The following is a 13,444-nucleotide window of genomic DNA, read 5'->3' on the forward strand; positions in this document are numbered from 1 at the left end:
TTTTCCCTTGAAAATAAAAACTCAACTTTATGTTGACTCATTTTTCATAAAACTCACTTATTTGTACATTTCTTTGGAGTTACGTCATTCCTAAAGTGATAATGATTTTATAGGGACCCTTGACGAGGCCTGTATGGAATGGAATGCCAACTACTGATTCACTCGGTCGGCAAACGATAGGAATGAATGGACTGCTAGATTTTTTCGTCTGAGCAACAAATGAATGAGCAAACGGGCGTAAGACTGTGGAAGATTGATCTTAATGATGTGTTGCGGGTTTGGGGCCTAACAGTCGGTCATTATCTTAACCAAAATGAAGAGGTTATAAACGATTTAAAATTAAATTTAATATTCCGATAGTTTACGCAGAATATGGCCCCTAGCAACAATTTCCAAGCATATTTTTAAACTATACTTTGGTACTTGATATATGTAGACGCTACTAATTAGTAATGGAACGCAGTCTTATAAAACGTGGCTAGGGTTCGAAAAACCATATCTACTTGGCAAAAACAAGCATAGCGTTACGCTTTTGAGCTATGACTAGCTGCTTCGTCAGTACAGATTAAAACATGAATCAGATTTCCGCATAATTACATGAGAACCTCAAAAATTTGATAATAACAAGTAACCAACGATTAGTGATTTAAATGTTCTTGTTTATAGTCAGTCAACTGATTTTGCTTTTATCGTACACGATTTTATTTATTTAAACTATTTGCAGTGAAACATTCATACGATGCTGCCTTTAGTAACAACTCCATATTTATTTACATAAAATGATCACGTTCAAATATGATCTCGCTTATGAATAATAAATTGAAATAATGGCTCTTAGACTCTTGTCACAAAGATGAAACTAGAAAAATTCGTTATGTGAAACGCTTCAAAAATGAGAATCGATTTCAATTATTTAATTCCTTCACATTGTTTTCCGTAAAGAGAATTATTTCGTGGGAACGATGTTTCCTTTTCATTTCGTATGGAATCAATCAGCTTGGAATTGGCAACATTTAAACCTCCAAATTCGTTACAATCATCTATCAGTATTCCATCTTATCTCATCTCAAGCCGGCAAAAATATCCGTCACTGGTCGCTCTCTCCACCAATACGTTTTCAGCGTCAATGGTTAATGGCTAATATGAAATTCTGTGCAAAGCTCAAGTTGCGCAAGATTCACATAAAAATATGCTAGTATAATACATATCATGCGCGAAAGACCGCGATCGTTGTCGCGATCGTGCAACCATGTTGTTTTCGCTGATCTAGCTCAGTGCAAATATTTGTACGTACGTTGTCATGCCCAAAGATAGAGATTATAAGCCGTTTTAGTCGTTAGCCGATAGCTTCGTTCTACGGTGCTCGTTTTACCCCCTCCAATTAGAGTAAAATAGACCTAGGCGACCATGCGACCGTTTCGATGATGTATGATTGATGATGTACAACATACAACCGTTTAGATTTCTACATGAATTGGAAATTTGTCCGTTTATCATGCTGTTTTTCGAAAAGTTACGTGATTCAAAAAGGTTTTCTTCGTTTTGGCGAATGCTGAATAGAATGAATTAGGTTCAATGGGATATTGAGTACAATCAATGCGTGCATTAGTCTCAAGGACAAACAAATACAATAAGTTTTTGATTAATGCCGCACAAAGATAGACATTTGCAGTTTAAAGGGAGTCAATTATCAACAGTGGGTAACTGATTTTCTAATTCATTTTGAGATCAATACAATGAATAATGATCTACTGTGCCAAACAACAAACCAATAAGGCAGGGACATGAAAGTTGTAAATGCGAGGGAATCGTACCGTAGGAAATAGGGCATTTTAAATTTACAGAAATCAATTTGTATCTTAAAATGGTCCTCGTTTCCGAGTTCGTAACTACTTTCATATTTATTTACTTCTTCAGGCATGAGTTCATTAATTGTTAAGCCCGCCGTACATTGCACTCTTCTTCAATGGGATTTGTGGGCAGATTTCGCGAATTTCTCATAGTTTTTGACATGGTTAATAACGAATTAATAAATAAGACCGTTAGATTAACATGAACTTAAGAAATCGCTTCTGAAATTGATGATGATTTAGATCTACGCTGGTATTGGACAAAAGCATCGACTATTTTTTGGTTTTTAATAAAATTAGATCTTTGCCTATAAACCAGAGGTTAGCGAACTAAAATATATGTGAAAGTTGCTCCCAAATTAGTGCAGTCCATAACTAAGCCTACGGGACTTAGGAAAAACTTAAAAGTTCAAAAAAAAGGAAAAAAGAGGCCAAAGAGAAATCGAATGATGTCGTACAACATTATTCATAGACATGCCATGCTTACGGAACAATAAAAATGGGACAAATTAGATTTTTAACCGATTTTGATCACGCGGCGTCCAAGACAAACGCGGGAGCGTCTGAAGAATTACCTCTGCCCTAGAAGAAACCGTCAGCTATTTTTTTTAATTCGAATCCGGGGCACGAGAACGAGGAGCTAACACCTCAATATTCGGAAGAACCTATCATATTCCCTTTGTGGTTCTACCGACGACGTGCCTCAGATGTTGCCCATACGCAACAACTATGCAGATGACAAATTTTGGATCCAAGGGCATGTCATGTTTACCAGTCAAAGCCAAATACACCTAGAATAATTCGCGAAAAAGCAGTTGTGCGTCGATTCTGAATGATAACCAACTATTTCTTTGTCCATCTAACTCTTTCTAATCTCCGTTATCCTGCCATTTAGTTCAGAACGATATCACACAATATGCGGCTTGACTTCCAAAATTAACACCAAAGGGTAAAAGCTGATTTTACCAATTGAAGTAGCAAAGAAATACAGAATAAGAGATGCATCTGCTAGAACAGATTCAGCAAGCAAAATGCGTTTCTCAAATAGGAATAGGCACCTTTATTACATACTATTGAAAAAGAGCAAGAAGCATTTGAAAGAGAGGAAAATCAGATTATATTCGTATGAATGAAGCATCATCAGATTAACCAAAAATCATTGACCGTGTGCCGCACAAACTACTCTGATATGCACTGCACAACATCCAGAGGAACTTGTGCGATGGTTTAAATTGCCTTATCACCATCCGAAGAGCAAAATTCGAAGGATAATAGGTATATCAAAACATTTTTTTATGGACACTGTCACGGACCATCCACCATCTAGGACCCTACAATTGTTCTACGGAGATGATGGTTCCCAGTGTCTTACCACCACGCGTCGACCAACTTCTTCAAAAATGAAACAATCGCACGGCCTATAAATGCATCTGAATAAAATAATTTTTGACTACAGGTTCGAACAAAACTAGCACTATTAGTGACAACGATTTAAATATCTCGACCTAGTATACTAAGCCAATGAGATTGCCTTGCCCATCAGCGGGACTTAGATGAAATGGCACTTCACAGTTGGCGTTCTTTACGATCAATGTATCAATGTATAAAGGAACGGCTCACATCGAAAATCTACCGCAATGTCGTTCACCTATTGTCTTTTATGGTTTCCAGTGTTAGCTACCTACCAAAGGCAATGAACCCCGTTTCGCGGTAATAGGGATTTTGCGGTGGATTAGTGGCTAAACACGCTATGATTAACCCGAAATGACATCAGTGATATTGTATTGCATTAATTTTCGTCACGTTATTAGCATTGATGAAAACTCACTAACTAAATTTAACCTTAACATACAAGCCGATTGGATACAAAATCAAGTTCGACAAAATCCACGAGAGCTTGGTATGTTAAATGATCTAGACAAATCAACCACACTATCGAACAGGACCAAAGCTAAAGAATCAAATTAAACTATAATAAATTTATAGCAACTTGATTTTAAGAGATTTTACTAAAAATAGTTGATGGTAGGTTTGACGAGTGATTTGAACTAGAAAACAGGAAGGGAAACGGAACGGAAGACAAGGAGACAAGCAGCCTAAATCTGCATAAAATAGAAAAGAGAAAACATACACCAGAAAACTTTAGTCAACCTTAAGGTGATAGATTTCAAATTTGGAATCATTGATGTTCACCCCAACATATAAGAAACAAACCGCAGCCACACATTGAGTTCTCGAAGTGTTTTCTCTACTGCTAAAAGTATTATATTCAAACAATGGGCACACCGGAACGAAAAACAATTAAAAAAAATACGCTTCCAAGGAAAAAAAACGTACAATTAATTATATTAGTCAAGTCCTATACGGCCCGGGATTGGTTACCCACTAGCCGGAAGGAAAACAATGAACAAAAGGAAAAGAGAATTTACACTAGAGTGGGCCAAAAAGTTGGAGCGGATACATCCATCGACACCAAGTTCCTAATGTTCCGCTCCTACTTGGAGAATAGCGTCTCTACAAAATCAAATCCGCTCATTTTAGACACAATATCCTGCCCATAACTTTTAGACAATTGTTCGTGAATACTTGCATTTTGTTTATGACGGTCACCATAGTGAGTCCTGTTAACAGGATCATCTTGACAAGTAATTTGAACAATCGAAGTTGCACGCTACTTGTTATCGGTGAGGATCTCTAAACTGCCAAATTATCCTTCTCCCTTTCTATTTTGGTATTCTATTCCGGAGAAAATTTGAATGGCAAGGATTGCGTTTACACCCTTTAGCGACATAATAGCCGCAATTACTCATTTCGATCTCCTTCGGAGCGCACGTCACCTTAAGATTTAAGTGGGCTATATGGCGAATTCATGCTTATCATCCATAATAAAGGATACAACCATCTCTTGACATACAGCCAATATGAACCTTCACCAAGGAAGTCAAAGGACCGGCCCGGAAGATTTTTTGAAAAATCCACTTACAGAGACTGAAAGGAAAGACTCAATGTTTTCTCTGACTTTTCCATGCTAGGAGACTCAGTCCAACTCTTCCAAAACTTTTAAGGAAAGTTAGTAGACATTTAGAGCACATTGTCACATGTAGAAAGTTGAGGTAAACCTCTAAAAGAAACCAGAGAAAAATGTGTGGATCCTCGTGAATTCAGTATAGTCTCAAACATTTAGATCCTTGGCATTACGGAGTGAGTAGCATAAAGCCGAATGACACTTTCAAGCAAACGAAACCGGGGCAATAAGTTGTTTTCGCCAACGAGGGATTTTCAAAAAGTGAAGGCTTTCCTCATCGTTTAAATAATCCAATTATTATCTATGCAACTTGCTCGAATTTTAAGCTGAATAGTTGCTCAAAACGATATTTTCCGATTGCTACAAGTTCGCAGATATCTATCTTTTTCCACCAAGAAATCCTAAACAGTTAAATTTCCATCTTCTATGAAACCTGAAGTATTCGAAGCTCTGGATTAAAGATTTTGCACACCAAAAGTCGCAAAAACTTACTCATCCATCGCTCCAAAAGGTATCTCTATTTTGGTCATTCAAATAGCAAAACTCCAAAAGCGATTTCGCTCCAACGAAAACAAATCCTAAAATTAACTTTTCGTTTGCCGAGCTGGCACTATTCTTTCGCCGATCACAATCTAGACGCTGCCGTGATTGTGCATACTTGCCGCATAGCGGGTGTACAGTAAAAATAGCAAGATCTGGTCTACAAAGAAACCGGTTTTTGACTGAATGTTGATTAGAGGAAACCAGTGTCCGCCCAAAGCTTGGATCCTGTCCGAAACTTGATTACCGATCGGGACGTCATTCAAAGTAGTTTTATGGCTTTTTTCAAAATATCTGAATTCCATGGGATCTTCGAAACGAGACCCTGATTAAAGGCAATCTCCCCATGAGACGCGTACAAGCACACGATCGCAAATCCACTTGAGAATGGCTTTTGGAGCCGGGTACCGGTACCAAAATCCAACAGACCGGTTCCAGTAGTACGGTCGCCATCGACCAGGTGCCGATCAACTGCACAGATAAGACAATTCCTTCCCAGGAAAATTACATCGGGAAACTTTAAGAATTCGATGTACATATCCAACTCCATCGCGACATAACCCACCTACGAAACGCAAACTGCGTTCACAGAAAGTCAGTAGATATGCTGCGGTCAGTTTCGTGGCACACTCGATTGGTCGGGGGTTGCCAAGATTTCAAGCCGCGAGTGAAGATGCGAAACTTTCGAGCCGGGAACAGGTAGCAGAGCCAACACTGCAAGCCAAGCGGCCCACCGGCTTGCAAATCTCACGTATGCACGAAAAAGGCAGAGCGAAGCAACCGCAGAGATAGAACTCAATAATTGCTGAACTGAAAAGGTGACAAGGCCACCGACAAGTACGAAAAAGGCAACGAACCGTCTCTGTCCATCTGCTAGCGATCCGGCTCGCAGTCACGTCATTTCCCGGACGGTGGCGGCGCCCGCAGCACGAGTCCAGCTCAAAAGTCATTCTGACGTTTCCAGCTGCAGGTGGCGAACAAGATGACGTTTCTTCCATCGCCACCGTGCACCCGTGGAAATCGTTCACTTTCCTTGGAAATTGTGTTCTTTTCAGAGAAAATTCCTAGAATGTCCTAGGCGCAAAGCCACAAAAAAAAGCACTCACTTCTTCGCGTCTCATAACCTCCAACTGCAAGCGCTTGTGGAATTCCTCGCACTCGTCCTTGTACTTCTCCATTTCCTCCTTGGTCTGACGCATTTTCTTCTTGAGCACGTCGAGCAAGGTGCCTTGTTGTATGTTGGTCGTCATTTTCGCAGGTGGTTTTTTCTTCTTTCACTTGCAATTAACTCGAGCACGGCAAAAACACGAAACGAGGGCGCGCGACTTCGAGAAAGTTGAACTGCTCAGTCGCGACGAAAACTTCTAGACTTTTTCCTAAACCAGACCGGCCAGAGGAATCACAAGAATCAGATCGCCACCAGCAATTGATCTCACGCCAGATAATCACAGAAAAGCACTCGATTCCGCTACGGGAAGGTCTTGCAAACACTAACTGACTCGCGGTGACTGATTAAAGGTGGGAATCGCGGCTGCGGTGGCACTCGGTCGTCAAGCGGACGGAGCCTCGCCTTAATTTTCAGCTGAGCAGTGTCCGAAAAAATCAAATCGAACCGCTGGCCACGGGGCTGGGCGGACTAGAACTTCCGGACTAGTCGACTCCCTCACAAATGACACCTGTGAACAATGCAAAGGTCCGAACGCCGGAAGGAAATCAATGGACCGTGGAGAACCGTACGCACAACCGAATTTTCCCAATTCTGCCGTTAAACGCTTCTTTCACTTGCACTCAAGTGGAAATTTCGCGGGTGCGGGCGAGCAACACAGGGCCGACTTCTGTTCGCTTTCTGCGGATAACCGTGACAGCAAAGACCACTCTACGCTCCTTCGACTAACTTCTAGCTTTTCCTCCCGTCAATTCAACGCTCAGAGGATATTTTACGTGCAACTCGACAGTCCGACGAATTTTCTATACAAAATGGCGCGGGGCGTAACGAGAACGACTCAAAGCGAATGACGGTGACTTCCAATCCAACTACTTTGCGACAGCGACCACACGACGACAGACACTGGAAATGGATGACAAGGCGCTGGAAATGGAACTGGAAGGGCTGGAAGATGATTCATGCACTGACTTTCCAAGCCGGTTGGCGACTAGCATTTTCGCATACCGTAGAAACGTGTACGTATATGGTGAAAAGTACGATCGTGTGCGTCGTGCGTGGAAACATTTGGAGTGGTAGAGGTGATTCATTCATAACTGGAATTACGATATTTGCTATTCGAGTGAATTTCCTGGGAAGGTTCTTGTGACAAGTTACGATAAAGTCTGAGCGGCAAGGGATTTTCGAATTCAATTTTTCTTTCAGGCAAATTTTAATGAAAGTCCGTTTTCCCCGGACAGATTAAATAGCAGTCACGGCTTCCATGAAAGAAAAAATACCGAACCAAATCTTGCATATAGAAACCATTAGCGGCTTGTTACCTGTAATGATCAATCAAATGTAAACACCAATTAAGTCACCGCCGCTTGAGTGGCTCAACCTCTTGTGACTAATTGAAAAATTATTGAGAGTATAATGATCTCGAAGATTATGGACTACTTAAGAAAAGAAAGTTGACATTGAAGACCGATCCAGGTAGAGAAGCGAAGATTGTTCAAAATGAAGTTCGTATTTAGTGCAAAAAGGGGTTCCAAGAAGTTTTAATGACTTGTTAAACGGTATCGAATGGTTTTTTGAGAACGCTGCCTTTCGTATTTGCTGGCAACCGTCGCTGAATGTTTCCGTAGCATAATTTACTGAATTACTAAGTGCAGACTTCCAATTTGCAAATTGAAACTTTATGTTTGCCTAAGTGCAAAGGTAGCACGGCTGGGTTGGTTAACATCATACCATGGGTTTAAAACTCGGTTTTGCTGTGCTCCATTAAAGAAAAGAGAATAAGCTCATAAAAAATCCAAAGAATTTTACTGATCTAGACCAGGGCCCAATCACTCCTGGAGCGGTCAATGATAAATCAAGAGCAGGCCTGGATTCTTCCAAGCCGAAATTTTATTGGGGGCTCGAAACAAAAATTTCAATGAAAAAAGGGATAGAAGGGAGTCTGCGTAAGTTTCCTGAATTTTCTCTTCTCGACTCAAATCAAGAAGATGGATTTTGCTTTAGAACCTCGCAACTAGTAATGTAGATTTTTTTAAAAAACTTTAGAAAACTCCCAATAAACGCAAGCAGCTCTAAAAATCGACTTTTTTAGCTGCATTCCCCAGTTTTGTGAGGACATTGAAGATCGTGTAGATATCGTGTTTTATCATTGCTACTTGATGGGAAAAATGCTGTTCAGGCACTGCAATAGCTTAAAAAATGTTGCACGAATTAAACTTCGTATTGCGTCCGCACCCATCGTATACACCGGGCCTGGCCAGCGATTACTGGCTGTTTGCAGACCTCAAGAGAATGCACCAGGACTCCAATAAAGGAGGGATTGCGGAACTGGAGCGAATTTTGAGACGAAAGATAAATCGGTTTACACTGCTGGTGTAGTAAAGTTGGAAAAGCATTGTAATGATTATATTATTCTTGTATTCTGGAAGGAGACTGCGTTGAAAAATAAAGTCGAATTGTGCAAAAATGGAAGCGGGGATGAGACAAGTGCAATACATTAAATGGGGGTTATTTTGAAGAGAATTAGGTTCACCAAAGAATTTTGTAAAATAAAGTTTGCCTGGCCCAAATTTCCTCAATTCGAGTATTTATTGGACACTGCTTTGTATAATCTCTTTTTTCTTATTCTTATTTTTTCCTACTTTCCTATTCATTTTTGATGCACAGATAGCAAGTGGAGCACATGGATATCAAAACGAGGAGAAGTTTCTAATTAATTCCGGAGTGAATTAGTTAGTCGCATGACACAACATTCTCATCATCATCAACGGCGCAACAACCGATATCCGGTCTAGGCCTGCCTTAATAAGGAACTCTAGACACGTCGGTTTTTCGCTGAAGTCCATCAATTCGATATCCCTAAAAGATCCCCCTACGCCATCGCTCCATCTCAGGCAGGGTATGCCTCTTCTTCTTTTTCTACGATAGATATTGCCCTGGCTGGATCATTCTCATCCATCCGGATTAAGAGACCCGCCCACCGCAACTTGTTGAGCCGGGTTTTATCCGCGACCAGTTCGTCGTTATGTAGGCTATACAACATTAAAGCCCTTAATTTCTATCTAGACGAGGCGACCCCGCAACTGAAGGAGAATGACTAAAGAACTCTTTAAAGAAAATTTAATAAAATATTAAATTGAAAATATCCCATCATTATTTTGGCGTTAGGAAAGTCTATGGTGGTTGAATTCGACCGATAAAGGCATTTGTTGATTAATTAAGTAAAAATTTGTCCCCCCGACCCATAAAATTTGTATCAAGAAACCGATCCTCCAATCAAAAGAATATTCGGTGGCCTACTACTGCTAGTTATGAACCAGTTGAAATTTTCTAATTATTTTCTTCTAGAACTGTTTTCATTTTAAAAAGTGATTGATATGCAATACCTGTTGAAAGGTTTATGCCAAGCCTACTATCGTGCGACAAACACAAACGGCGACATGAAACATCTGAAAAATCGACATTTCGAAGCTCTCTCAAGAGGAATAAATCGGCGACAAGATCCAGGCACAGACAGAAGAACTGCGACTGAATCGCTAATTCATTCAACAATGAGCCTTATCACCGCAGCTTGTAATACTTCGACTACAAAAAGGAAACTGCATCCCGACGAAGGAGCTGCCTCAGACTTCGGCGGATTGCTCAGCATGCAAGAGACCAAGACGAGGTGACCCTTAGATCCGCAACTACGGCACGAAATCAACACGCAGAAAGTACGCTGTTGGCAGGAGATAAACAACGACGTAAACAAAGAGCCATGGGGCCTCGATAATAAACTGGTGACCAAATTATTCAGTGCCCATCGGTCACTCTGTTCTACGTAGGCAGCGAAGATGGAAAAAATCATGCAGGCCCGTTTTTCTGTCGACCCCATCCGAACTGACGCTGTCGATGAGAGTTCTGAGGAACGCTCACTCTTCACTGCAAGTCCTGCCCATGAAGGACAAAAAAGCACCAGAACCGGGTGGTATTCCCAACAAAGTATATTTGAAAGCGGGTGTTTTCTCTCCCGCTTGAAATTTGCGAGACTTGTGCTAATAAGCAAGAGAAAAGGCGATCTTGGAGACCGTCAGCGTATCGTCTGCTCAGAATATTGGACACAGCGGGAAAGGTGTTTGAGAAGCTCATCAAGCCACGACTGCCTGGCGCAATAAGTGCTGCGGGGGACTACTCACCAACGCAATATGGCTTTAAATCGGAGCGTACCACAATTGCTACCATTGGGTTGGCCCGAGTAATAAAACTGTGTTTTAGAGGGTAGTCTGTCTGAGATAGGAGTCCGGCAGTTTTCGCGTAAATGCATTTCATTTTTCTACCCAAAGAAAAAAGCCTACGATAATATCAATCGTAATTCCAGTAAAACAAGCTCGGTTAATCAAAATCATGATGAAAAATCACGAAAGTCAAGTGAAAATCTCAAATGGACTGACAGCGACAGCAATCCAAAGAAGTGGAGACAAGGTAAAGGTTTCACACCCATGCTCTTCAATGTTCCAGTGGCGATCTCAAGGGGCATTAAAGTTGTGGTACTTGTAAAGTTCATATAGTTAATAATGAACGCAAACGACCAGGAAATTATGTTTCGATCAATATTCCAGGCAAAAGGAATGCTTGAATCGAAAATCAAATACATAGCCCAAACGCGACCCGCGAAAAACTCCTCCCGAAGCAGAACATCAAATTTGGTGAATACACTTTTGAACAGGCAGATCCCTTTTTTCTACCTAAGACTTCCTAGGGCTAGCAATAAACATTAAAAAATACAGCGACAAATTCTAACTGCTCATGAAATATTCTATGCAAACCTCTCCATTATGAAATCTGGATTCACTGGAAAAGACGAGATACCAAAATATACTTTGCGCTGCTTTGTGAGAATAAGACGCAAACGTTGGGCAAAAAATGGGAGAAGTTAATCCACACAAATAGCGGATGTCTTCTAAAAATTTTAAATTAGAGGATATGAAGCTGGAGAAAATGTATCCCGAAGATTGAGATACGGTATGGGTTGTGAGTTTTATTATCACCACAAAAAAAATCGAATCATTTCACAAGACATTCGCCCCAATTTCCATGTCTTTCTAAAGTTGCTAAACAAAATGAAAATCTCTACTCCACAAGTGGATATAGTATAACTTCAACAAATCAATAGTAATTTCATACAAATACTGAAGTACAGAGAATTTCATTAAAATTCGAATAAGGCCAATGGAACAATTTTAGAAACAAGAAGGCTTTCGTATAAAAAGTTTTTTTTTCATGTAAAAATTTTGGGGTACAAAACCTTGGATTGACCGACGTTCTAGAGCAATTCTCCAGGTTTGTAGACAACAAGAACCATTTCGCAGTGTATGTAGGGTTTTAATATGTTAACCCATTGACGCTAATATACTACTGGAGTTACACGATTTCTTGAAGTGCAATAAGTTAGTTGAAAAATCTCATTTTAGCACAATATAATATTATTAATAGTAGCGTTCGTACTAAATTTTCTGGTATCGTGCTCTGTATTATAATTTATATGGTTGCGAAATCTCGTATTCCTAGAATGAAATCAGGAGATTTTGTACCACATTTTCATAATGTATTAAGATTGTATTATTAACTTTATTCGAGTAGGTAAGTAGGAATATAAGTTGAATCATAGGTATCATATAGGGGCATGTTCACGATTATTTATTTTAATTCTTCGATTGGGTAGCTTACGAGAATGGTTCAACATCAGTTCACCCATCTCGATCTAGGAGATTCAGCGAGCGCTGCTTTGGAGGATAAGTAAGTTGCTATTGATGATTTAACGTCTTATTTAAACACCAAACATAATTTAGGCTATCAAATCAACCACGGTGAATTTGACTCCGATCAATTCTCCAGTAACCCAGACAAGTCTGTTGTCAAAGGATTTGTTGTTGTTTAAGACGATGCTCGCCGACGCATGACTTACAACATCGCCGAGGTTGATGTTTAGAGGTGTTAAAATTTGTGGATTATTGGGCATTGAAACGCATTGAAAAGGAGAGAGAATTTGATGAAAACGGTGTACACGTCGAATCATCATTCTTTCGTCAATATATTGAAGAACAAAAAGTATATACAATTTTGCATTAGCCCTCACACAAGGTTTTGTATGCCACTAGATAGGAGTGAATTGATGCCACATACTTTTTTGAGTTGATCTATGAAAATTAAATCCACAAAATACGAAACAGGGTTCAGGGCATCAAGTGACAAATAACTTAACACACTCAATGTGGAAGACGAATATCTCCGCTATGAGAACTTAAGTGTTCTAAGAGCAAAAAACTAGTCTGCAGTGAACGTGATAAATTAAAAATAAATATAGAAATAGTTGCCGTCAACAACCTTTCGAGCACCAGTTTAAAATAATATAGCTCCCAAGAAATGTCTTGATAAAAGAAAAACGCTTGCTTCTGCGAATAAATTAACATAAAGATTACTAATTTACGAAAATGAATAAAAGCAGTCAATATTCATCAGGCTGTCTTCAGTGCCCCGAACAAACAGCTCTCTATGCGTCACACAATTGAATTATCTTTAAATTACACCTGACTTTTCTTCAATAAACAATTGCAACCGCTTAATACAAATAAACTCAAGTTAAATCCGTCGAGTCATATACCTCAAATGAGGCACGCATAAAAATCAATCCCATCTTGAATGTGCACTTGCCCCATTATGGTTTGTTCAGTTTTCTTTTTGTTCCGGAGCATTCACGTTGAAATGCATCTGTCGTCTATAATTTCATAATTTCGCTGCTATTTGCATTTATGACGTCAACGTTAAGACATTTTTTACGTTTGAAAATGCGTTCTCAGACAAATGAAATGATTTTTCACCATAAACTGA

General features: G+C 39.8%; 1 protein-coding gene across 21 annotated transcripts in view; it reads right to left on the reverse strand.

Moving 5' to 3' along the window:
• Positions 1-13,444, reverse strand: part of LOC119658701 (tropomyosin-2) — a 94,243-nt gene that overhangs the window by 36,660 nt on the left and 44,139 nt on the right. Inside the window, exon 1 of one of the 21 annotated variants that reach the window (XM_038066306.1) lies at positions 6,522-7,459. The exons of 18 other annotated variants lie outside the window; for them this stretch is intronic. In XM_038066306.1, coding sequence (XP_037922234.1) covers positions 6,522-6,665 — 144 coding nt within the window. In that variant the 5' untranslated portion in view covers positions 6,666-7,459. Of the gene's footprint in view, positions 1-6,521; positions 7,475-13,444 lie in introns of those variants that run through there. 2 more of the 21 variants (XM_038066305.1, XM_038066312.1) reach the window with 2 other exon arrangements.

The sequence above is a fragment of the Hermetia illucens genome, chromosome 6 (genome assembly GCF_905115235.1).
Source record: "Hermetia illucens chromosome 6, iHerIll2.2.curated.20191125, whole genome shotgun sequence".
Lineage (NCBI taxonomy): Eukaryota > Metazoa > Arthropoda > Insecta > Diptera > Stratiomyidae > Hermetia > Hermetia illucens.